At 36.4% G+C, this 27222-nt stretch overlaps 1 protein-coding gene and 1 non-coding gene across 2 annotated transcripts; both read left to right on the forward strand.

Annotated features, from left to right (window-relative positions):
• Positions 1 to 3447: 3447 nt before the first annotated feature.
• TRNAS-GCU (transfer RNA serine (anticodon GCU)) lies at positions 3448 to 3520 on the forward strand. Its single transcript has one exon. It is a non-coding gene; the product is annotated as a tRNA-Ser (tRNA).
• Positions 3521 to 20059: 16539 nt separating this feature from the next.
• LOC138705194 (uncharacterized) lies at positions 20060 to 26413 on the forward strand. The gene is made up of 3 exons (XM_069833938.1): positions 20060 to 20398; positions 23161 to 23931; positions 24672 to 26413. Exons 1-3 carry the CDS (start codon positions 20329 to 20331, stop codon positions 25514 to 25516), a joined length of 1686 nt encoding a protein of 561 aa, XP_069690039.1. The 5' UTR covers positions 20060 to 20328; the 3' UTR covers positions 25517 to 26413.
• Positions 26414 to 27222: the final 809 nt, after the last annotated feature.

A 27222-nucleotide genomic window follows, 5' to 3' on the forward strand; every position in this document is an offset into this window, starting at 1 on the left:
TTCTTCAAGAGAGTGAGTCTAGAGCTTACCTTCTCCTCACATCGGCACTCTAATAGATAGTACCTACATCCTTTAAAATCGCAATGGCTTTACGCCTTGGTTGTAAACTCTGCCAGCCACACCAATGTATTTGCGGAGGAATTGCTTATATTTACGGCCATCATGCACTCAGCTGTGCAAAGAGCAAGGGTCGCATTCCCAGGCATACATCACTCAATGATATCATTAAATTATCTCTGACTTCTTGTGGCATCCCGTCTCTTTTGGAACCACCAGGTATTAGTCGCGCGGATGGTAAACGACCCGATGGTCTCACCTTAATTCCATGGTCTAGAGAAAAATCTTTAATTTGGGACTCCACTTGCGTTGACACTCTAGCTCCATCTCGCTTGCCGAATACCTCCAGACGCGCAGCATCTGCTGCTGAATTAGCAGTGAAAAAAAAAAGTCAATAAGTATGCTCATTTTTTAGACAATATCTTTGTCCCCTTAGCTGTGGAGACCTTCGGTCCTTGGAGCCATGACGCTGAAGTTTTGGTATCTCAAATCGGCCAAATTTTGATCTCCATTACCGGTGATCGTCGTTGCACTACTTATTTGCGTCAACGTTTAAGTATTGTTATTCAACGCGGAAATGCAACGAGCGTTTTGGGTACTCTTCCCGAGTCCAGCCCTTTGGATGAACTCTTTCTCTTGTAAAATTTATTTAATATAAATAGATATCTTTAGAAGTAATTAATTTTTTCATTACAAGATAATATTTTATACAAAAAAAATTATATCAGATTCATTGGATATGATTTTATAGTTATTTTTTCTCCATCTAGTAAGTGTCGTTTAACATTTTAAGTCACAAACAGGGCTGATATCATGGTTTATTTCTTTATGGAAAAGTTTACCCACTTTGCAGTACCTATATATTCACATGGATGGAGGAAGAGTGCTTCCCGAAGATAGGCCGATAGGCTCATGCCGTGTTGTTGATGATGATGACGATGATGATGATTGTTATTGAGAACACAAATTTCAGTGCTTTTCCACAGAAAATTTAAATTACAATGAACAATAAATATTTGGAGGAGATTCTCAAATAAAAACGACTGCCTATTCTCCATTGCCTATCAGCAAAGTCTTATACATGGAAAAACTTCTTTCTGCTTCAACAGAAACAATAACTGAAGCATACTGAAAGCAAGCAATGTCTCATGGATTTAAATCACAGTCAGCGAGAGAAAAATTTTCACCTGACAAAGCTTTGCCAATTGAACACAATGTTTTGTACCTTCTGTTATTACCAAACACCTTTATTTTCACTGATAATGCTTCATCCAGTTTACCAAACGCACGGTTCAGATCATTTACTACTTTATCCACAACTTGTAGCTGGCGTGGCACTTGGGATTCTTCTACGGAGGTAAGTTATAATTTTTCTAAAGTTGACAATTTAATTGAATGGGTGAAGAAAACCCCTTCTCGAGTTTTATCATTCAAAACCAGAAGCTCCAGAAATTTCATTATTCTCTTCATCTGTTTTGAGAAGATGGGAAACGTGGATCGAGACTTGCAGTTATTATTACTAGAATTTCGACTCCGTAAATATTTCTTCGACAGCACTCTGTCTACATTAATCAAAACAGCGCAAGAACTATTGGCTGATCAAACAAAAACTGTAAGTGCACTTTTCTATATGAAGACACAATTTTGGATTCGTTCCCGGACATAGAGATGGGATAGACAGATGGAGAAAGAATCACAGACAAAGAGACACATAGAGATAGATAGAGATACAGGCACAGAGAAAAAGACAATGACAGACAAATAAAGACAGACTTAAGACACAGACATACACATAGACAGAGATCAAGAAACAAGCAGAGAAAAAAGGGTGACGTAAATACACAGAGACACAAATATAACAAACGGTAAAGAGAGACAAGAGAATAACAGAAATAACCGCAGACACAAACCTAGAGACAATTAAGAGATAGTAAGATGCAAAAGAATGGTAGAAATAGAAATAAACGCACGCATAAAGACATAAATAATTAATCAAATATAAGAGAAAGTGACAGGAATAGCCAAATATACAAACATATAGATTGATAAAAGTAAAGGAACAGAAAAGAGAGTGATAGAAATAGGCACACAAATAAATAAAGACAGGTAGAGACAGAGGACTGGTAGAAATGGGCACAGACATAAATAAAGACAGGTAGAGACAGAGGACTGGTAGAAATGGGCACAGACACAAACACAGAGACAGACAAGGGGATAGATACAGATAAGAAAGTCATAGACATAGGCACACAAACAAATATGGAGACAGATAAAGAGATAGACAGAGGCAACACAGTGACAGAAATAGGCACACATAGAAATAAAGAGACATAATGAGAGACAGAGGGAAGAGAATTTTGCTCCTCTGCTTCCTTTTCGAGAAAAAAATCATATGAAATTTCATAGCATATTTTGGGAAAGCTACTGAATTAATTCTCAATATACTCAATCAATTTAAGAGAGCAGTGTATTATGATAATAGATGAGTGAAAGAATTTTAGTTTTGTCCTTTAAATGTGTAGAAATTTAATCTGAACAAGTAACTTTTCTTTCTGAAAAGGAATTTTAAAATGTTACATTTGTTCTGATCAAATTTCTGCACATTTAAAGGACAAAAATAAAATATTCTTAATTATTTATTATCATAATACACTGCTCTCTTAAATTGACTGAGCATATTGGGAATTAAATCAGTGGCTTTCCCAAAACACGCTATGAAATGTTTTATATAAAACAATTTTTATCTAGAAATGGAAGCAAAACGGCAAAATTGTATTAATTTTTGTTTGGTATATCTCAAAGGATTACCCCCTGGAATTAAAGGTATACAGGGTGAACAGTAAGTAATGTAATCTATGTAAGTTTACCGGTTACTACTTTAAAAATTAAAGTGGGAGGGAACTATTTCTAATTAGCTGAAAAATGTTTGTAGTACGACAAACGGGGATTTTTTAAAACATTAATTAGATGTGTATAACGTAAAACAAGTTTTTCAGTATAGGAACCGATGGCGGGCTTATGTGAGGGCGGCAATGAACCTTCGGGTTCCTTAAAAGCCATAAGTAAGTATGGTTGTTTATTCTGTATATTCTTTAAATTAAAATGGACTCTTTGAAACGTTGCACATAGTGACATTTCATTTATGAAAATAAAATTACAAGAAGTTATAATACTTATGAAAAAATGTTCAATGTCCTGGGATATTTTGGATTTCATATTAATTATATTCAGGGCACACATATTACTGAAAGTCACCTACTTTCATTTCTTGGGAAGAAAAATATTGAAATTTTGTTGTCCTGTGTTCTGAATCTGACGTTTTGCAAGCAAAATTCTGACAAACATTAATATGTGGATATAAAGGGAAAAACTGAGCCGGTCTGATACATTTCCTGGGTAGCTCAGTCGGTAGAGCGTTGGCGCGCTCAGCCAAAGATCCCGGGTTCGATACCCGGCCCCGGAACAATTTTTTAGCTTCACAGAAAGTTATACCCAGATTGCTCGGCCTTATATGTAGGCTTTGACTGTAACAACTTTTGTCAGGTTTATTATACTGTCACCTACTTATTACATAAGGAGTCAGGTCATAACTCCATTTGAATTGCATTAGCGACTGTACTGCCATCTCGTGTTCGTTTACGGCGGACGGGTGGCGGTTGTTCTCTTCAAAGTCCTGCCGATTTTAAATAGGGATGAGCAATCATTTTACATATATGATCTAGGCTGAAAGCCAGATTTTCATAATATACGTCACTGTTCGTTAACAGGAAACCACACAGAGTTTGTGTACACTTAATGTTGGGTCTTTTACGACCTGTCATCCCACTTGAGGTATGTGGATATGAAGAAAAAAAATTGAGTCGGTGTCTGGTAAAGTTCCGGGTTAGCTCAGTCGGTAGAGAGTTGACGCGCTCAGCCAAAGATCCCGGGTTTGATACTCGTTCCCGGAACAATTTTCCCTTTAAATTATTTAAATCGGCTTCACAGGGAGTTATACTTGCATTAGTGAAACCAGTCCTGAGCATCATTATATTTAATAGACGTTTGATAGAAAGAGTTTGTATTCCCACTAATGCATTTATGACTGTATTAATTACACAAAATGTTTCTTGAAGTAATAATGATTATGGTTTACAATAAGTGGATCCGTTTCGTGAAAATGTGTTTAATCTTTGAGAGCTCAAAGGATTTCCCAGTTAATAAGGCTAATTAGAATATCTAAACGCTTGTAGTAAATTGCCAGTAAATTGCTGAGAATTTTGTATAAAATCTTTCTCTCCAGATAACTGAACAGAAATATCAAGTCATAGAATGGGGGACTGGAAATGGCTATGGCTCTACTCTCTGGTGTACATTCTTCTAAAGCCCGGGGTAACTGACGGCAGGTTGAGAGGTAAATTACACTTACTTTAACCACTATTTGGTTCCAAAAATATACGGTTATCAAATATATTACTGTGGAGTTATTTGTCTAAAATAGATAATTCGTGCAATTTTAATGTTTTTGATTTCTTTCGAGCCAAAAAAAAAAAAAAAAAAAAAAAAAAACTGTGGAACGTATTTGAAACTTGGCTGTTTTATACGAGGGTGGATCGAAAAGTAACGCACAACAATTTTTTGTGGCAACTTATTTCATAGGTAAGCAAAATGAAATAATACACAAGAAAGCTATAGGTTTTACCTATTCTTCGACACTGGAACAAAGTCTCTCGACACATTTCTCATATCGTGAAATTATATTCAATACATCTCGTTCATACAATTCCATTTTTGGGCGTATAGCCACCTCCGCACGATTTCACTTCATCATCCGAACCGAAGCGTTGTCCTCCTAGGAATTCCTTCACTGGTCCGAAAAGGTGAAAGTCAGACGGTTCAAGGCCTAGAATGGTAATAAGTACAAAAGGTTCTGAATATATAGAAAGGACAGAGACGTAAGTCGAAAACGAAGGAAATATAAAGGACATAGGGAAAAATAAGTTGAAAACAATGTGAAAGCGAAGAAAAGAGAGGGATATAAATGGAAATAGAATGAAATGTAAAGGGAACACCGAATATTAAGTGCAAAACGTCCAGAACATATAGAAAAGACAGAGAAGTAAGTGGAAAATAAACGAAATATACAGAAAATGGGGAAAATTAAGTAGAAAACAATGTGAAAACAAGGAAAAATAGACGGGATTAAATGGAAAAAGAAGGATATATAAAGAGAACGCTGAATATTAAGTGGAAAACGTCCAGAATATATAGAAAAGACACAGAAGTCAGTGGAAAATGAACGACATATAAAGAAAATGGGGAAAATTAAGTAGAAAACAATGTGAAAACAAGGAAAAATAGACGGGATTAAATGGAAAACGAAGGAAATATAAAGAGAACGCCGAAAATTAAGTGGAAAACGTCCAGAATATATAGGGTGGGTGATGCCTCTGACATTGGGTGGTGTTGCAGCGGGCACTGGTCTGCCGGAACGTGCTTAGTCGGCGGACTTCTTCGAAGAACCTGCACCACCTGGAGATGTTGCTATGGTCCAGACAATCAAACGCCATACACTTCCAATACTTCCCTGTAGATTTCATTCGAATTTTTCGTTTTTCGCAAAAAAAAAAAACGGACTACACCTCGCTGCCCTTCACAAGTGAACGATGGTAGAAAACGCACCATTTTTACTCAGTAGTTACAGCTCGTTCCACCAGGGTAACACCTAATCGAGCCATTGCTGTCTGTAGCGTAAGATTCAAACTAATTATCTGCCAACTTTGAACGTCCTAAACGAAATAGTATTCCGTAAAATAATATTGTTGTGCGTTATTTTCGATCTACCATGATATTTCAACAATGCTAATGAATTTAAAATCATTATTAATTAATATAAATCCAATTACTAAAACATTGAACAAATTTCGATTTATTTTAATAATTTCGGAATATTTATATTTACGTACCGTATATAATTTATTTTGTTTAGTTACTCCTAACCCCTGTTGCATTCTGATTCCCTTTCAATTAATTCTTCTTATGACAGATAAAAATAACTTCAATCAAGAGTAATAAAATGCAGACAAAAGTTATCACTTACGTCTTTTGACCAAAAAAAGGTGTAGATAGTCACAGCAATGGATGAACCGATTTAAACATATGCATTAAATATTATAAAATATATATTCCAAATAAATGTCTGGTATAATATCATCATGATTGCGAAACTGTTCTAATATAGGAATAATTTTCATTTTTACATCCGCTGATACGTTCACTCACTATGAGCCATACGTACATGATGTTATGTTTTCATATAGTCTTGGAAACGATTCTGGTATACAGCCTACACGCAGCTGAGGAAAGGACGCCAAACTGTTGTGGCAGCATGAATTAAATGCTCATTCACGACCACTTCAATAAAATGAAATGCTTGACAATAACTACATGTATCATTGATATTATTTCACTAATCAGACTTCAGATGGGCCTTTACTTGCTTCAGACTAAGTAAACACTCCACCGCTGTGGAGTAACGGTTAGCCTTCTTGACCGTGAAACGATGCGGGCCTGGGGTCAAATCCTGATCGGGACAAGTTATCTGGTTGGAGTTATTTCTGAGATTTTTCCTCAACCACTCGAAGCAGAATTGCTGGGTAACTTTCGGCGTTGGACCTCGGACTCATTTCGCCTTCATTAGCATCATTTCCATTGATCATCTCAATAGTTTACAGGTCGACCAGGAGAACATGGCGGACGTGGTTCAAGGATCTGTCTATAGGCGGCATCTGTCTGTGGGAGCTGCACATATCCAGCGAAGCCGAAGGGGCTTTAATAAGCGGACTGCGGGTGACCGGGGAATGTAGCTCCCTTGGATAGATTGCGCCTTGGTGAGTCGTGGAATCGATGGCGAGATATTCTTCTGATTGAGGATACAGAAGATTCAGGCACATGCTTTGCGAACAGATGTCATCGATCTGAGGAGGCCGTAGAATAACATCACAGACAGCCGGAGGATCAGGTCTCCAGTCAGGACTGGATGTTGTGGCTGAATCGATACGATGGCACCATGCAGTGAAACATGGGCTTGAAGAAAAGATCCTAATGGACATCAATCATGATTGCAACATAAGGAGGTTGCACAATAAGTCTAAGGCTGCGGTGCTTGTCTGCAGGCCCTCCTCCAAAAAAAAAAAAAAAAAAAGTAAACACCACCCCCTTCCATTAGCAATGGCGTAGCATGAAGTTTTGAGCAGGGGAAGCTAACTCAAGTTGTCTTTCATGCAATATGAGAAAACGTATTACAAAAATATAGTCTTAAAATAAATAGTAGTCAATGTCAAGTCAGCAGTCGAAGATTGGTTGTAACATCGTAAGTAGCACCAATAAGGCATGACCTCAAATGGTACGTAGTAAAATATGATTTCACGGTTTACACATATCTCTAACAAATAGACACGTATACGTATAACATTCGCGCACTCCCTGTCATACTTAGATAAATCATAATATTAGTATCATTACGTAAGTATGCGTCTGTGTTTTGAATATGTCCTTCATTGACAGCAAGGGATCGGTCATTTGTTTTTTAGATGACACTTTTGTTCGTAAGTCAGTCTTGATAATAGAATTGTCCTAAAAATTCAAGTAAACTGGTGTCAGGAACTGTTATTTCAGTCATTATTTATTATATCAGCCACAATTCACACTAACACTTCAACTGAACATAACTGACGAAAAGAGATAACTCGGAAACTACTTATTTTCAATGTCAAAGCTAGCTTCTTGCTAGCCTTGCGACCAGGACAGTTTAGTCAGAAAGGGATGGAAAATCTGCGGGGTGGGTTACACAGAAGAATGAGTGTAAGAAACCAGTCTGCTTGGAAGCTGGTGTGTGCAGGCTTCTTGTTTACTGCTGCATCACAAATCATCCTGAGCTGCCGCATCTCAATATTTAACGCGTAAATATAAATTCTATTAAAATTAGTAAATAATTTTGTCCATAAACTGCAGGTTTATTATGAAATTATTATTAACTGGAGAAGCTGAGCTTTTTAGCTTACATTGACGCTACGCCACTGTCCACTAGCTAAAACTCTACTGCTGAGAAGAGCGTTCCCCACCCCCTAGCTAAATGGACAGTACAGCCGATAGGGACTGAATATACGTAGTCACTACTGTCGGCTGGGGGACATGTGATTGTTGATAATAATATAATTATGATAATAGAATAGCTTGTTAATATAATTATTATTTATCTTGTTTTATACAAACTTTTTGATTGGAAGTCAAATATACTGATTATATTAGATAAATTATGTTATCTTCCTCATCAATAGATACAAATATACAAGAATAATCATACAACATCTACGAAATGTCAATAGCAAGCTGCTGCTTCAAATTCAAAGTGGTAATTTGATGAAAAATGTAATGTTAAGTGACGTAATAGGCATGTTATTAGGAAGGTTGTTCCAATAATTACATGTAATCCGTGAAATCCTGTTGCAGTTAATGTTTGTAAACAAAACGCACGGATCAAGGATGCCTATCCTGATACAGCTACTTTATTTTATTTTTAGTAGGTTATTTTAAGACGCTTTATCAACATCTTAGGTTATTTAGCGTCTGGATGAGATGAAGGTGATAATGCCGGCGAAATGAGTCCAGAGTCCAGCACCGAAAGTTACCCAGCATTTACTCATACTGGGTTGAAGGAAAACCCCGGAAAAACCTCAACCAGGTAACTTGTCCCGACCGAAAATCGAACTCGGACCACCTGGTTTCGCGGCTAGACGCGTTAACCGTTACTCCACAGGTGTGGACTACAGCTACTTCTTCCGAAGCTTAATTATTATAATATTTATAACGCTTTAAAATTTGAAGTTGCTTTTAAATGATCCTATTTACAATTCATGTACAGCTGGCGCCAGCGTTTTTGGCGTGTGTCCTAGATATAGCCTATAGTGCCCAGTTTGTGAGCATGTTGCTAGTGGAGTTGAGAATGATACCACTTCCTATACACGTCACATCAGCCATTTGCCAAACACAGTTGTCAGAGTGACTGCGGAAAATGTAAAACACTTGCACTTAACGTTCCCAATACTCATTTCACACGCCAAAAACGGTGACGCGTACTGTACTGCCTAACCTATTATTCCGAAGGATATTTGCATTTTCCACAGGTACATCTAATAGAAAGGAAGCAATGCGGAATAAAGCGGCCTCAGCATCGTCATTCGCCAGTGATACCAATGAAGCAAGTCCGTCTATCGAGCAAGTTTCACCTCCTGCGTATTTCAACCGTCCAAAAAGACTAGCAAAGCCAAAACAAAGAAAATTCTTCAAAGGCACAGGAGTTCATTCTCAGTCAAATATTCAAAGAAAAAAATCAGCGGTACCTCAAATAGATTTGTACAGTGATTCGTCTACTGAACCAAACCTACACAGAGATGAGGAAAACCAACGCCCCGATTCAAACATATACAGAAACGGAGAAACAGAATCAGAATTCGGTTTGTACAGAGGAGCGAATTTCCCGTCTGAAATATTTCAGGGAGAGAAATTGGGATCATCTCTAGAGAACGCCCTACTTAAAAGCCCAAAAACGCCTTATTCACTAGATCTTCAGAATTACAACTTTCAGTTGCCTAATAACTTCGATTTCAGACAGAATTTTTATTCGTTTCCAAGGAAACAGCAAAGAATATCATCTCGCAAGCAAGGTGGTGATATAAACGACATCAAAACGGCGATTCGGAATGGTGTGGCGTTTGGCGGAAATAAGCGTCAAGGGAAAAATGCCGATGCCCCGTATGGATACTACGCCGATGGAACAGTACGCAAGCATCAACGACAACAGAAATTGGCAGACAAGATCCTGAAAGAGATCGGGTTCCACGGACACAACGCCCTCCAGCCTGATCCTTCGTTCAACAGATTTAAGGACTATGGTGGTGGCCAGAAGAATTTCATGTCATCCGATTGGTACCTGACATATCCATTACCATCCGTCGGTGGGTTCCAGAATCAAGATCCGATGAAATGGTTCTCTGATAAGATGCAATTCCGAGGCCTTAATTCCATACCGAATGGACCACAAGTGCAATATAGAATGTCCAACGAAGCAGAGGAACCAGAGAGCGAGACAAGATGAAGAGAAAGAAAAGGAGTCTTCAGCAGCATATCAGTTAGGGTGTAAGGGTTTTCGTCACTAACTTTTCGTCAACGTAATGACTTGTTATAATTTGTATGTCACAAACTTTTTCGTCACGTAAGTACGATATACCACAATACTAGATTCATCACAAGAACATCTATTTTTGGCCGTTCAAAGTTTCGATATGACTAACAGAAATAATATCCAGTTCATCCAGGAGAAATGAATGTTTAGCAATACAGCAGAGCGTCTCGTTTAGGCACGGCGAAAACATAAACAAAGTGCAGGTACTGTCTTGCTCCGACGAGTTTAGTGCTGGGACCTGAGGTATTCTTGCCATCGGTGCGGGGAGGTTGCAGGTAGATTCTTTTGTTGCTACAGCCAAGCAGAGCCGAGCGGAGTGGGAAGTATTAATCGTCCAAAAATATGCAGTCTTCAGTCTTCTCCCTGATGTTAGCTATGTTAATATTATATGAATTACTCATTAAATATTTTACCGTTACAAGTCATTTTTAAGGAAACATGCTGTGGAAAATTTTTGGTTTTATTCTATTAGAATATTGGAATATGTGTGATTGGTATCGTGAAAAACAGATTCCTATAATGTCATGCGAAAATCATTTGTTGGTGATATCTTAAATTACAAAATCAAGTAGTTATACTTCTCAAGTGAGTTCAGCAGTACAGTATATCTGAATTGATTACTTTACAAATTTAATTAAATTCTACTAGGTGCCTAATCACTAAATATTTATGTTATTGTAGTTGTATTATGATTTTTCTTTTCATTTATTTTATTGTATTTGTATTTCTGGTGGTGTGATGGTCTTAACTTCACCAAAAATAATAATAAATAAGTAATAAATAAATAATAAATAAGTAAAATTTTCTACAATACTTTCCTTCTCTGAGCACGTAAGTACGAATGGTTGTATCTCTATCTCGCCAAAAATGCGTTAGAAAACTAATAGGCATACTTCTCTCGTAAATTGGGCGAATGTTTTCAGTATGATTGTACCTCCTTCCAGACTGCCGCTGTCACTGTCCCATCCCACTCCAGTACCGCGCTAGACTAGTCGGAACCGCATTCCTCTCAGCACTAAACTCCTCAGCGGATGACTGTAACGTGTGTGGGGAGGACGAGCCGTAAGATAAACACGAGGAATGCACAAGGCTTTAGTTGCAACATTTATGGCGGAGTATTAATTGAAATTATATTTTCCAAAAACACACAAGACAAAAGAACACAAATTGCGTAACTTACACATTTTAACAAACAAGCAATTGTAATGTTGAAATAATTCATTATAACAAATCAAATTTTGCTACTTATGTGTTGTTGCTTTCAAGCAACATTTTTTACGGTCGTGAATTTTATTCTGTGTATGGCTAACATAATATCGCCGTCTTCTGTGGCCGAATTAACACAACTACAGTACATAATATTAGTCTGAAGTGACAACACTATTTCCTAAACATAATTATCTCTCCTCATAGTTCAATTTATTCAGGTACAATAGTCATACAGAGAATGAAATTCAGGATCCTATAAAACGCTGCTTGAAAGCAACATCACATAAGTAGCAAAATTAGATTTAGTATATTGAATTATTTCAACGTTACAATTGATTGTTTGTTAAAATGTGTATAGGCCTATGATAACGTTATGCAATTTGTGTTCTTTTGTTCTGTGTGTTTTTTTGGAAAATATAATTTCAATTAATGCTTCGCCATAAATGTTGTAACTAAAACCTTGTGCATCCCTCGTATTTATAGTACGGCTCGTCCTCCCCCCACACGTTACCTGCACTTTGCTTACGTTTTCACTGTGCCTAAACGAGACGCTCTACTGTACTATAAAAGTAAAAACCATGGAAGTGTTTACAATACTATAATAGTATATTATGCAACGAGCCTATAATGGCAGTAATTAAGATGCGAGTATGTTTTTTTATGAAACGAGCGCAAGCGAGTTTCATAATTTTCATACGGGAGTCTTAATTACCATTATAGGCAAGTTTCATACGACTTTTTATGCTCGACCATATTTCTAACTTGAAATTATTCATAAGTTTTCATGTTATGATTATGTGAGTGACGAACGGAACTGACCTGAATTATGAGATGTGCGCAGACGCGAAAGTATTGATTTTTTCCGAGGCACGAATATCATTGACCTTGATGTAACCTAGAGAACATTAGTCTTGATATAACCTGGAAATTGATTTAGAATTGAAAAATTAGATGACAAATTGAATTTATTTGAATATTATTTACAATTAACGCTAATTATTATAGTAACAGAACATAACCTTCTCCGACAGTATTGGATTTCCAGCCTCCGTGACTTTTCGCTAATTGTCTTTCGATTGCATAGGCCTATCCGAGAATAATCGATACTGGCGGGTTTATAACGGTACAAAGGCGATTTGTCATTGGCTGAACAACTGAATTATAATGAATAGGTGTACTTTAATGAGGTGCATTAAAGGACTACTACCAGGTGTATAATTACTACATTTCGGCATGGTCGAGCATAAAATAAAAAAATGGAAATATTTTAATGTTTCGCGATACCATAAAAATAAAAACCATAGAAATGTTTCGCGATACCATAAAAATAAAAACCATAGAAATGTTTTGAGATACTATACAAACAAAAACCATTGAAACGTTTTGCAGTACTATGAAAATAAAACCATGGAATTATTTTGCGGTACTATAAATACGGCAATAAGTTACAGTGAACTACAGTATTACAAGTCTAGGGTATGTGAAATTTTTTAGAAACCAAAAAATATCTCAGTGAACTTTCCTCTGTTAATTTTTACTGGTTTAAAGGAATTTTAGGAATTCAATAACCAGTCATATAATTTTCTATTTTTGTATGTTTGTGTACTTTTTCAATATCTTGGCTTATTATGCAACCAAGCTCGGAATAGGATAGGTGAGTTTGGGAACTACAACCCTCGTACCCTTGATTCGAGACGGCGCGGCGTCTTGTTCCGACGGATCCCGGCCACATAGTCACTCGTAATGAGTGCACCTCTGTACATAATGTTGGACATTGTGCCACTGTCACATATTCTGTGACACAGTACATGAGGGCAGGCCACCAAAGGGAAAACTGAGAGGTAGAACTTAAACTGAGAAGGATTCAATCCGGCATCGGAACTGAAGTCCGGTGTGGCTTAGTGGATAAAGCGTCAACACATAGAGCTGAAAACCCGGGTTCCGGTGCCGGAGAGAATTTTTCTCCGTTCTACTCATTCTTCACCACAAATAACAACAGTAAAGATAAGAAATTTTCAAATTCACGCTCTGAATACATTTTGATGGCATTGTAATTATTGAAATCACTAAGATATAATATTTATTTGTTCATATCAGTGAAGATAGGCTGTGCTAGAAAGAAAAGAGTGGGTGAAGAAATAATAATGCTGAAATTGATCAGGAAGAGTAAAATAAATTGGCTGGATCATCGGCTAAGAAGAAAATGCCTACTGAAAGATGCACTGCATGGGAAAGGTTCGGTACAGAAGAAGGTATAAGTTTAAGATAATAAAAATTAAGATATAGCATATGGATCGTATGAGGAGTCTAGGAGGAAGCCGGAAAATAGGAAAGATAGGAGAATACTGAGTTTGCAGTGAAAGAACTACCCTTGGAAAGAAAACCATGAATGAATGAAAACATAAATTCTTTTTCCCTGTACTTAGTATAACGAGAAAGTATACATTAATACATATCCCATTTAACACGTATTTTTTACGTTATTTATTTAGTTTATTTATTCATTAAAGACATCAGTTCAAAGAATTTGAGTGACCACAAGAGTCCTGAATACAATAAACATTTACAGCATAATGTGATTTGAAATATTAAATTATGTGCAGCTACCATTATAAATATTATTATATAAATTATATATACTTTCATGTATGTGAAACTATTTTAATTGAATAAATTATAAATTCGTCGAATATTAAATTATTTTTTTTTATGTCAGAAAATAAAACTCATTCATAGTCAGTAATATACGTTAAGAACTGAGGCCATTAACTTTGCAGTAAGGTATTCTAAAAGAGATAAAAGACAATATTATTCCTATAAAATAGATTTCGAAAAAAATAACGTAATAATTTCATTTACCGTGATATTGAAAACTAAATGACTGTATGATTTATGACTCATAGCTACATTATAGATTCATAAATATCACTAAAACTTTCTATTACGTCACATTTTTTCATAAATACAAAGAATATATAAAACTAGAAATGAGTACAAAGTAGAGGAAGCCCAGTTTCGGACTCCATTCCTTTTTAATTTGTAATTATTTGTACAAATACAAACACGTGCTTCTTGTTTACTTTTGTACAGTAAAGAACCTTGGTCATTCCATACAAAATGTTTAGTAATCATTTCTGAGATCTTTTATATTACAGTATGTTACCCCTAGTAATATATGGTTTAAGGATTGGCCATAGCAATGAGAGAAATGTTAAGAGTGTCGCACATTTATTAATTTTTTGTGTATACAACTGCGTAACTACCAGATGAGGTAGCAGTGCTGCATACAGATATTATTATGGACACATGCTTGGTCATTGAATTGAATTGAATTTACGGGAGGGGGGCACTATGGCCCAGCACTGCGACCTGTTAACCATTAAATTGACAATGTATCCTATAGGATATAACAGGTTAATAGGCTATATGCTATAATTTTAATAGAACAATAGAAAAAAAATTGGTAGGAAAATTAAAATTTCACAATACTATAATATTGTACAACATATAAAAATATGGACATTGCGATAGTTGTTTTCTTTACGGTCCGACAAGTTTTAATAAACTAGTGTGAGAAATGAAGCTTTGCCAAATAATTTGCTTTGCTCTCTATTGTGCTAACAATCAAACTAGGCGCATTCCCACACTCACACCGCCTGACTACACTAATATTAGAGGAGAAAAATTCGCTCCGGCGCCGGAGATCGAACTCGGGTCCTTGGTTCTACGTACCAAGCACTTTCACCATTGAGCTACGCCGAAGTCCAATCCACAGCACCGGATCGAACCCCTCTCCTCCAGTGTTTTTTCCCCTTTGTGGCCTGTCTCCAAGTTGGGAATGTATGTTGATAATTTACATTAAGTCAACTGCCATTATATAAGGAGCGCACTCAGTTGAGTGACTTGATGGCCGGGATTCCAGTAATCTGTACAGTAATATGCACTGTTGTTGCTCGAAGAATCTACGTAAAGATTATTATTTTTTTGTTCCTATAGAATACACCTGTTATGGTAATAATTAATATTAGAAGACAAAAATTCGCTCCGGAGCCGGGGATCGAACCCGGGTCCTCGGCGTAGCTCAATGGTGAGAGCGCTTAGTACGTAGAACCAAGGACCCGAGTTCGATCCCCGGCGCCGAAGCGAATTTTTCTCCTCTAATATTAATTGTTACGATAACAGATGTGTTCTGTACTTACTTACTGGCTTTTAAGGAACCCGGAGGTTCATTGCCGCCCTCACATAAGTCCGCCATCAGTCCCTATCCTGTGCAAGACCAATCCAGTCTCCATCATCATACCCCACCTCCCTCAAATCCATTTTAATATTATCTTCCCATCTACGTCTCGGCCTCCCTAAAGGTCTTTTTCCATCCGGCCTCCCAACTAACACTCTATATGCATTTCTGGATTCGCCCATACGTGCTACATGCCCTGCCCATCTCAAACGTCTGGGTTTAATGTTCCTAATTATGTCAGGTCAAGAATACAATGCATGCATTTCTGTGTTTTATAACTTTCTCCATTCTCCTGTAACTTCATCCCTCGTAGCCCCAAATATTTTCCTAAACACCTTATTCTCAAACACCCTTAAGCTCTGTTCATCTCTCAAAGTGAGAGTCCAAGTTTCACAACCATACAGAACAACCGGTAATATAACTTTTATAAATTCTAACTTTCAGATTTTTCGACAGCAGACTGGATGATAAAAGTTTCTCAACCGAATAATAACAGGCATTTCCCATATTTATTCTGTGTTTAATTTCTTCCCGAGTATCATTTATATTTGTTACTGTTGCTCCCAGATATTTGAACTTCTCCACCTCTTCAAAAGATAAATTTCCAATTTTTATATTAGATGTGTTCTGTAGGAACAAAAAATAATCTTTACGTAGATATGACTACACTAAGGTTCGCTGCGTACCCAGGTGTCGAGCAAGCAACCCCCTCGTCCCTAGGCCAGCCCCCTCCGTTTGTCGCCAGCCGGCGATCGGAGAATGCTATGGAATAATGACGAAATGGAGAAATGGTGACGGAATTATGCAAATGCCTAATATGGGGAAAAATGGGAGAACCCCGAGAAAAACCCCAACTGCGACATGCCTGGTCTTAAGTAGAGTCCTGCGTTTGGTTACTTTCAGTACAAGTAGGATCATACTAGCTTCTCTTGGAACGGAGAGCTCTGATTCGTCTCCCCGCTCCATTTCGTGTGTTATTGTCGGACCATCGAATCTGTGCCCCTTCAGCGCTGTCGTCATTCTTGGAAAAGTTAATGCCTGTACTCACTCCATTCCACCCGCTTTCCTCCCACCACGTTAAACAGCAGGCCACGAACCTTGCCGAATAGGGATGTTGCCAAACTTCCGTCAAACGGTGTCATAAATAACTGGTCCTCCATGCTGCAATATCATTTCTTTCAATCAAAATACATCTTGCATTTCTACATTTTTTAAACCTAAATCCCATGTCTCGAATCACTTTCCGTAGTTTTTCTCTCCAACCTTGGAAATTATTGCTTCTCTCGCAAGCTTCAGTAATTTCTTCAATGTTGAAACTTTCTTCTGAACGGTATAAAATTCTTGTATCTTTCTTCTTAAAATACATCGGTTCATATCATCTACAATAATTAAAAGTTCCCTTGGTCTGTTCTTCTCTGGTGATTCTAGCTTTTCATCTCCTGCACAGACTCCCTCTCTCCTGATTTTCTTTATTAGGAGTTCTGACCTGTCTATATAAATCACTTAAAATGTTGTATTACTAGTATTAGTTAAGTAAGTAATTTTAATACATAATCAATTGAAATAAAATAAGCCTCACCTGTGATATCAGTTGCTCTTTTCGTTGCCTGATTTATAGGAACAGATACTGACCTGTTTATTTCTCTTCATCGCAAAATGCTATTACGTACTTGCTGAATAATATTTCTTTCGCCACTCCGTGCTACAGTATTCATGTTGAGTTGACAACACTGGACTGCAAGTGCAAATATTGTAAACTGTCCCGTAAGAAGGCCAAAATTGTGAGTAGTGGGGGATAGAAAGGGAGAGAGATAGAAAAGAGAGAGATAGCAATGCAGGGAGAGAAATGAATTACCGAGGCTGAGAAGGAATTAGGGTTCAGTTCGCATATCTTACGGGGGCACAGATCCGATGATCCGACTATGCATCTGCTTATCCGTAGAGGGCAGTATAGGCACTGAACAATGAGAATGCTACTCACGTACAAAATATACTGTCACATGTATTTAATAACAAATAAAATATTTATTTAAAGCCACCTTATGGCCAACAGAAGATTATTATCACAATAAGCAAGACGCATCTAGATTGTACATAGGCCTATTTTCTTGTTTCATAATGTATATTCATAAAAAAAAAACAAAAACCAATTCTTTCCTTCTATCTACAGAGTTCTGAATATTTACATTTGACACGAAGTGTAAATATGGACTGAAAGTGCTAAGTTGACATTAGTTTCTTCACACACATATATACACGAAAATTCTGTAGGTTGTAAATAGAATGGTATCTATGAACTATGTTAGATCAGGTTAAATGGACTGGCTCATCAAGTGAGTTAATACGAACTACCCCGGTAACTATCGTTACAGGAGGCCTTTGCCCTAATGGGATTCTACAGAGTATTCTTATTCTATTATTGATATAGGTGTCTTAAATAGAAACATTTTCTATATCCGTAACGGATAGTCATATTAATTCAAAAAGCCATTTCTGAGATATGTCTAAGCTCTAGAATTTTTGTCCGATAGAGTTTGTTATTGGAGAATTCTGTACAAAATTTTTTTTCTAAAAATATTTATTTTGGAGGGATGTGGTTTTATCGTACCAAGTTCTAATTCATCTCAGTGTAAGCAAATAATTCATGGAATTAGGAATTAGAGCAGATTTTGAGAAAATAAAAAATTTATATTGGTTTCAAAATAGCTCTGTAAAATATAAAGAGGTTTCTTCAAATTTATCAGAATCATTGTTGTTAAATTTAAGAATTTTGTTTTTTACTATTGTTTTGAGCACTTTTCTTAACTGTCGAATCTTTGAGTTAGGTATTTGTAGTTTTTTAGAATACTTGTATGTATATGAATTAATATCCTTTGTTATTCTATACTTTGTCTTTGTTGGCAGCCTATAATGGTAGAAAATGTTAAATTAAATAGTAAGTTAATGTTTAATAATATAACATTATTATTTTCCATATGTAACATTCCTGAGATAATTTATTCGTAGATAATAAATACGGCCACATTTCGTCCAAGAATAATGGAAGAATTACTGTACCACGCAAAGAAAGAGACGGGGGTATGCCCAAAACGACATGTTTGTATCAAGTGTTCAAACGTGTATGTCCGTAATAATATCAAAATAGATGTGTGGAATTTTTATTGTTGTGTTGAATAATTGGCTGTGTGAATTTTCTGTGGAATTCTCACAGTTAGGCCAACAAAATTTTTGAGTTAACTAAAAAATAAATATGAATATAAAATACCGGTACAGTTGACTCTACACAGAGTAGCCATGGGAGGATTTTTTAAACCGCACTTAATCTGCAGAAGTAGCTTGGATTTTGTCATTTTGTTTTAAGGTTTTGACCCTTTCTTTATAGACTATCTCCCGGACTTTCAAAGTTCTGGGTGACAAGGAAATACTGGACACCGCTCATGGACTCGAACAGCTGCCTGACAATGAGCTTGAGGTGGATGGTATCGGCTTGGAGAACAAATTTTTACCGCTATGATTCATGTTGAGAAGGTGGGGGAGAAATTAACAATAAACTCAATCACTTGTCTAGTTTTTCCTCTCTTTCCAAGTACGACCCGTAACAAATGTATTTCTATTAACTAAGATTAAATTGCTTAATACGGAGTATACACCGTATTTACAAATAATACTGAATACAAATAAATAGATAAATAATATATGTGCATAATACATAGCCTGCATACGTTTAAACACTACATCAACAACTTTTATGCAATGGAAGATAGATCTATTTCTAAAAGCACTGTAGTGATGATAAAAGTACGAATACCGGAGGTACACTAGATCAGCGTTGGATGCAGAAAGCTATGTAAGTACAGTACATTATTTAACATATCTATATATTCTGCACAAAAATGTATTCTAAAGACATGTGTGGAATTGTGTGGAATTTTGTTGTTACGTGGGTGGATTTTAGCGTTGCTAGTCTGGCAACATTGCTCCGAGATTTTCCCCAACTGTAAGAGGAATGCCAGATAATCTATGGCGAATCGACTCTAGATAACCTAGTACAGTAGTACAGTAGTTGAAGCGACTTAAAAAACGACCAAAAAGAAATCATACTTAAAGACTGGCTATTAGCCAGTTCTCTCTCTAACCTTCCGTAATATGGCTTCATGTTATAGTGGACAAGAATTCAGTGACGGACAAATTCTTTAATTGTGGTGAACAAAACGAGCAAGGGCCAGGTTTCCTTCAAATCTTCCAGTTTACCATTACAACTTCGTCACTACTCTGTTTTCGTCGTATCACCCCTCAGCCTCTTGACTACTGTTTGTGTTTGGAAGAAGACATTATATAACGAATCATCGAAAGTTCATGCAGTGAAAGAAAAAGGTTATTTGCAGTGGGTGAAACATATAAAATTCTCAATTTATTATATTAATACCGTAGAACTTTCTGCATTAATAGGTACCTATTTTTGAAGTTTATTGTGTTGCTATAATTTTATAGATTTGCTTAATCTGCATCTTGTTTACGTAACCCTACTGTTATCGAATAGTTAACAAAGGTATTTGGACTGGTGTACTCCGGGAACTGTTCCCACATCTCAGCCAAGTCCCAAATGTGCAAGATGCTTGGCCTGGCTCTAATATTGGTTCTGTGTGTGTCGGCGACGGCGCAGAAATTCGAAGGTGAGTGACTTAAGTTAAATTGTAAATATGACCCTTTTTAGACCAATATTAGCCTCTTACATTGCTGGACTCTCTGACAGTGTGGATAGCACAATGTAGATCATCGCAGAGACTTTACAGAACAAATAAATGACAAGGGACAAACACACTGTTCCGTGGAATGGAGATAAATCTCCACCCATATCGGGAATCGAATCACGGACCGCTTTGTTGGGAGCGCACACGATTTCCATGAGCTACAGTGACGCAATGTACCTTCATTTTACACCACGTAATATAAAGATTTAGAATATAATTTGTAATGTGTGTGTAAGATCATCTGGTTTCTTTCTTCCCGACAAATATTTAGTCTAGACATAGGCTGACGTGTTACCACAGTCTAGTATATAGTCACGAAGCTTGAGTTTATGAGGGTACTAAGAACAATAGACTGTGCAGGTACTATTTCGCATTGTCTGTAATGAGGCGATAGTAGCGATCCTAGTGGTTAGCAACTGTCTATTGATGCCTATTTACTACATATTGAGCTTCGTGACTATATATACTAGACTGTGGTGTTACGTTATCACTCGATTTCTCGATAACTGAAAATATAATGTAAAAAAGTAGGAGAGAAGAACATATTGCAGTTAAATCATAAAATAATTATATTTATTCATGGACATAACCAAAATCACTCGGTTTTAATTTGTTTCAAATAAATAGGCTTATCAAATTTACAACACAAACGGACAACCAATGTAGACACTAGGCACTGTAAACTCACAAGGAAGGCTTTCCAAGTGATAATGGATTTTAAAACGATTGTTCCCCCATACTTTCCATTTGAAATAACAAACCTCTCTATAAAAATTTGCTGAAAGATTTTGTTTTTTACATTTTATGTCCAACGTTGTTTATAACTTATTTATAAATGCAAAATAAATCTATGTTAATAACGCGTTTTTGTTTTATTTTGTAAATCATCTCGCGTTGTATTCTTCACCTGACATAATTAGGAACATTAAGGCCCAATTGTACAAAACTCTCTGACTAAAGATCAACTTTGATCGAAGATCGGAAAGTGAACCGAGTTCAGACACTTCTTCTATTGTATAAAACTTTTCCGCGATCAAATTACCTTGGTTCAAATGCAATCTAAGTTCACGTGAAAAGGATTTGGCAACATCGCATAAACAGGTGAAATATGTGATGCGCGGGCCATGTTGTACAGGTTTGTTCAGTGTAGCCAATTTAGCAACTTTAACTCTTTTTCAACAATTTCTTTTAACTTTTATATTGCTTAAATAGAGATTTAGCGACCTTTTAACACCCCATAGTGATAAAATTTAATTTTTCTTTGTTGATAATGAGAAATCTAGCGAATTTCCAACTACTTTTTGGCGACTTTCCGTATACTCTGTTGGAGACACTGGTTTGTTTTGTGCATTGTAAATAATGGCGAACAAGGAGAAGAAGATTGATCGCTTTCCAAATTGTTATCATGTTATGGTGCTTGATACTGCTAAACATGACAAAGCTTTATAAAACGACAATTTTCGTTTAGTAATACAGTTAATTGAAAATTTATGAATGTACCTATCATATCCATTAATAAAGGTTATAAACAAAACTTGCTAACTGAAAAAACTAAATTTTACAGGAGAGACAAAAGACTGTAGTAAGCAAATTTTGCTGCTAACTCTCACTTAGGAGAAAGCAAGTTTTGAAAAAAACGATCACACTTTGAAACACTGCAATGAAGAGAAATAATCCAATTTTACTAAGACGCCTTTAACATCATGTAGAGGTTGCCTTATGTTAACGAATCCATCAAAATCTCAATTTTGCAAATTTTAGAGTTAGCAAGTTTTGCAAAAACGGTCCTCAATTATTCTTGTGTTATTGTTTGTTTTCACAGACTAATTTCATGACTTTTCACTTATATTGTATAACATATGTATGTGTTCTTGTATAGCCCCTACATATGAGTTATACTCGTTGGGGCGTACTCAATAAATAAATATAATAATAATAATAATAATAATAATAATAATAATAATAATAATAATAATAATAATATAAATAGGTTATGTTATTTGATACTGCTGAACACGATAATGCCTTATAAAATATAGGAATGTTTGTGTATTAAGGCAAGAAATTGAAAACATATATATGTATATATACCATATGTATTAATATTAATAATAATGGTTATTCTTTTTGCACAGTTTGCCACTCGTATGCTTCAAACAGAAAAGAAATAACTGAACTTGGATCATCTAACTTAATCGGAGAAATTTCTTCAGTCAAAGTTGACTTTAGTTTAAGACAAATTAATCTGAGATCAGACTTTATACAACACAAAATTCAAAGTTCAGCTAGAACGAGGATCAATTTGACCTCTGATCTAAGATTAAATGGTTTATACAATCGGCCCTAAATCCAGTCGTTTGAGATGGGCAGGGCATGTAGCACGTATGGGCGAACCCAGAAATGCATATAGAGCGTATTAGTTGGGAGACCGGAGGGAAAAAGACCTTTGGGAAGGTCGAGACGTACATGAGAGGATAATATTAAAATGGATTTGAGGAAGGTGGGATATGATGATAGAGATTGGATTAATCTTGCACAGGATAGGGATCGATGACAGGATTATGTGAGGGCGGCAATGAACCTGCGGGTTCCTTAAAAGCCATTTGTAAGTAAGTAAATCATCTCGCGACCTCCATCAGCCGTTTATACGACTCCGACTTTGCACAAAATTCTCATTGTTGCAGGTGCTTTGCAAAGAAGTGGTGCTAGTTACCACAGAAATCTTCAACATCCAGAAGTCCGGCGTTACCATTTGATGGACATGGGAATGACGAAAAATCTAGATAGGCTTAGAAGTGACAAACTTTATGGAAAAGAGTACGAGCATACATTCGACAACTCCAATCAGGCGTCACCGTCTACACCAGAGCTGCCTATATGGAGTTTGTATAACAGCAACGCACCTAAAGGAAATAAAGCTGGTTACCAAAGAGACAAGAAACTGCTATCATTCAGTGCTGAAGATTTTTCAAATCATTTTAAACATGACGTCCATGGTAATCAATTGGATAAAAAACAAGCAACAGGGTTCTCTGATGATGAAGAATTGTCAAATAACTGGCCAAATAATTTTAAACAAGACGTTCATGGAAATCACTTGTATAAGAATCTAGCAACAGGATTTCCTGACGATAAAGAATTGTCAAACAACTGGTTTAATAATAATCAGAAGCGAAGTGGGTCATTGCATCGTAAAGACAGTCGTAATTCAGCAACACCACTTGTCCGTTTTGAGGATTTCAGAAATTCGCCAACTCAGTCTATGGACAACGATTCTCAAACATTCGACACTAGAAAAGCCCACCTTTCACAAGACCAGCCTGGATTTCCTGGAGTTGATCGGCTTCCTCACCAAACTAATAGCCCATACAACTCAACTATGGAAGAAGCACCGGGGAAATTTCCATCAGGATATCAGAAGATACCAGACACTGAAGAGCTTTATATAGTCAAAGGTTTGTTTTTTTTATTTTTTAAATATTATTATACTGGGTGTAAACGATATAAACTGTCAAAAGAAAATGTATTTTATTAGTCCAACGTTTTTGGAAAAGAGAATAGACACTCATTATTTAGGCTACTTTGTCCGGTATGTACGGTAAAGCAGTCCTTTGTTATTCTGTTGTGTATTGATATGTGTTGGGTATTGGGTGCAAGGTCATTGGCAATAACATTTACGTTCAGTCGTAATGTGAACAAATAATTAAATTACTATCAATCTTAAAAACATGATATTTTACTAATTAAAATTATAAGATACAATTAAATTTCACTATATATTTTGTTCATGGGAAATGCCTGTTGTTATTCGGTTGAGAAGCTTTTGTCATCTAGCCTGCTGTCAAAAAAATCTGAAAGTTAGAATTTATAAAACAGTTATATTACCGGTTGTTCTGTATGGTTGTGAAACTTGCAGCGATATTTTACTACTTAATTAACATATTATTCCCAGAATATGAATTTTACCAGCAACCGAAAAGTATTGGGAATAAATCTGAATAAGGAACAAAAAAAAAATTCCTTCCCAGGCAGGATTCGAACGACGAAAGTCTTAGTTACCAGTCTATCGTGCTCTGAAGTGAACAAGGCTCTGAAATCAGCTACAAGGGTCGGTCCGTTTTTTTTTTGCCTCTACTGTACACTGTAATCATATATTTATTTTTAATATGGATGCTATTATTTCATGTTTTCTCAGGTCAAGTGAAGAAATTTAAGAACATCTATGAGCTACTTCGGTCATTCCTTCCCTCCGCATACAAGAACAGTAACATGGGTGCCCCATTGAAACCAGAGGATGACGTACCAAAAGAAAGAATGGCATATCGCGTTGGTGACTTTCCCAAACCGCCTTTTCTATCTTACAATCAATATCTTCCACTTCCTTCATCTAACTGGAGGCAGACATTACCCTCTCTAGCGAATAGCAATCAAGCCCCGCAAGGATCTTTCTCACAGCCTCTTGCAGGAGTTCCTCCAGTATACAAGCGACCGATCAACTACGACAACCTCATCCAATTGTCCACATTAGTCCCACAATTCCCAGATCAGCAGAAGTGGCCTCAAGGCTTTGTTAAAGACGTGAAATGCCTGCTGTACAGAAGAAATGGCAAAGCTCTGCATCCTGTGTGGATACCGTACCACCCGTCCATGAATGCACGAGGGTCGAACAAGGTACCGGACAACTGCTTCATAGAAGGCCCGATACCTACCCTGCCTCCATTGCCTGTGGTCAATACGAAGCCCTACAAACTCGCAACTGGGGAACAGGAAGAAGTAGACAGAAAAGACGTCCCAGGAATCCCTCTGGACAAAGAAGAAGAAGTAAGCCAGACGACTATAGGAATTCTTGGACTTCCCGGGAATGTCGAGCAGAAAGCCGTAGTCAATAAGGAGATCCTAGCGCAACCAGGTACTGTGGAGGAGGAGGAAGTCAGTCAGGAAACCCCACTACTGCCTAAGACTGTAGAAGAGGAAGAGGTAGTCAAAAACATCCCCGAACAGGAGCAAGACATCTTGAACGTCAGGCAGTACTACGGCTAACTCTGGACATGAGAAAACGATTACCCTAATCATATTTTATTATCTGAGACGAATTCTAAATCTCTGAGGGAGAAAAATCCTTCCTATTTTCCTTTTCTGCTTCATTTTTCTGATACTCGTACCATTTATTTCCCCTTATTCTCCTCGTTCCGTCTTCTTCCATATTATTATTTGTCTACTTTTTTTTCTACATCTACTCTTAGGCCCAATTGTATAAAACTCCCTGACTAAAGATCAACTTTGATCGAAGATCGGAAAGTGAACCGAGTTCAGACACTTCTTCTATTGTATGAAACTTTTCTGCGATCAAATTATCTTGGTTCAAATGCAATCTAATTTCACATGAAAAGGATTTGGCAACATTGCATAAACAGGTGAAGTATGTGATGCGCGGGCCATGTTGTACAGGTTTGTTCAGTGTTGCCAATATAGCGACTTTAACTCTTTTTCAACGACAATTTCTTTTAACTTTTACATTGCTTAAATAGGGATTCAGCAACCTTTTTAGTACCCCATAGTGACAAAGTTTAATCTTTCTTTGTTGATAATGAGAAATGTAGCGACTTTCCAATTTCTTTTTGGCGAATTTCCGTACACTCTGTTGGAGACACTGGTTTGTTTTGTGCATTGTAAATAATGGCGGACAATAAGAAGAAGGTTAACCGTTCTCCAAATTGTTATCATGTTACGGTGTTTGATACTGCTAAACATAATAAAGCTTTATAACATGGCAATTTTCGTTTAGTAATACAGTTAATTGAAAATTTATGAATGTACCTGTTATATCCATTAATAATTAATGATTGTTATAAACATAATATAATTATAGGTTATATTGTTTGATACTGCTGAACACGATAAAGCCTTATAAAATATAAGAATGTTTATGTATTAAGGCAAGAAATTGAAAAAAAATATATATATATATATATATATATATATATATATAGTACCTACCATATCTATTAATATTAATAATAATGGTTACCCTTTTTGCACAATCTGCCACTCGTATATTTCAAACAGAAAAGAAATAACTGAACTTAGATCATCTAACTTAATCGTAGAAATTTCTTCAGTCAAAGTTGACTTTAGTTTAAGACAAATTAATCTGAGATTAGACTTTATACAACACAAAATTCCAAGTTCAGCTAGAACGAGGATCAATTTAACCTCTGATCTAAGATTAAATGGTTTATACAATCGGCCCTTAATCTACTTCCTAACGTTTCCTCTCCTCCCTACTTATGATTCTTCTTACCCTCCTCCATCTCTATATTCTTATCCCACAGCCCTCCATAGGTTTTCCACTTTCTCAACAAGAGTATCTGAACCCATATCCCCTATTAGTTTTCTCCAGTTCAGTCGATCGAAATAGAATATATTTTGTTTACTTCTCGTTGATACGCGAACAAATTCGAATGTACGAACTTAAACTGTGCCACCAATATGTTCTTTGTATGTTTCAATAAAAACATCTTGAAATATGTGGATAATATTGTTCAATTAATTTCTGAATGAAAATGTGCACCTACAAACACTACCCATTGTATAACCTAGAGCGAAGTTTTGTTCTTCAAATAAAAATCAAAAGGTGCCAGTGGCGTAGCATGAAATTTTGAGCAGGGGAAGCTAACTCAAGTTGTCTTTCATGCAATATGAGAAAACGTATTACAAAAATACATTCTTAAAATAAATAGTAGTCA

The sequence above is a fragment of the Periplaneta americana genome, chromosome 1 (genome assembly GCF_040183065.1).
Source record: "Periplaneta americana isolate PAMFEO1 chromosome 1, P.americana_PAMFEO1_priV1, whole genome shotgun sequence".
Lineage (NCBI taxonomy): Eukaryota > Metazoa > Arthropoda > Insecta > Blattodea > Blattidae > Periplaneta > Periplaneta americana.

Bases quoted from the DNA above. Each gene is read 5' to 3' on its own strand.
- LOC138705194 (XM_069833938.1), top strand. From the start codon at position 20,329: ATGTGCAAGATGCTTGGCCTGGCTCTAATATTGGTTCTGTGTGTGTCG. The intron at 20,399-23,160 runs GTGAGTGACTTA...TCATTGTTGCAG, and splicing joins GACGGCGCAGAAATTCGAAG to GTGCTTTGCAAAGAAGTGGT. The intron at 23,932-24,671 runs GTTTGTTTTTTT...ATGTTTTCTCAG, and splicing joins AGAGCTTTATATAGTCAAAG to GTCAAGTGAAGAAATTTAAG.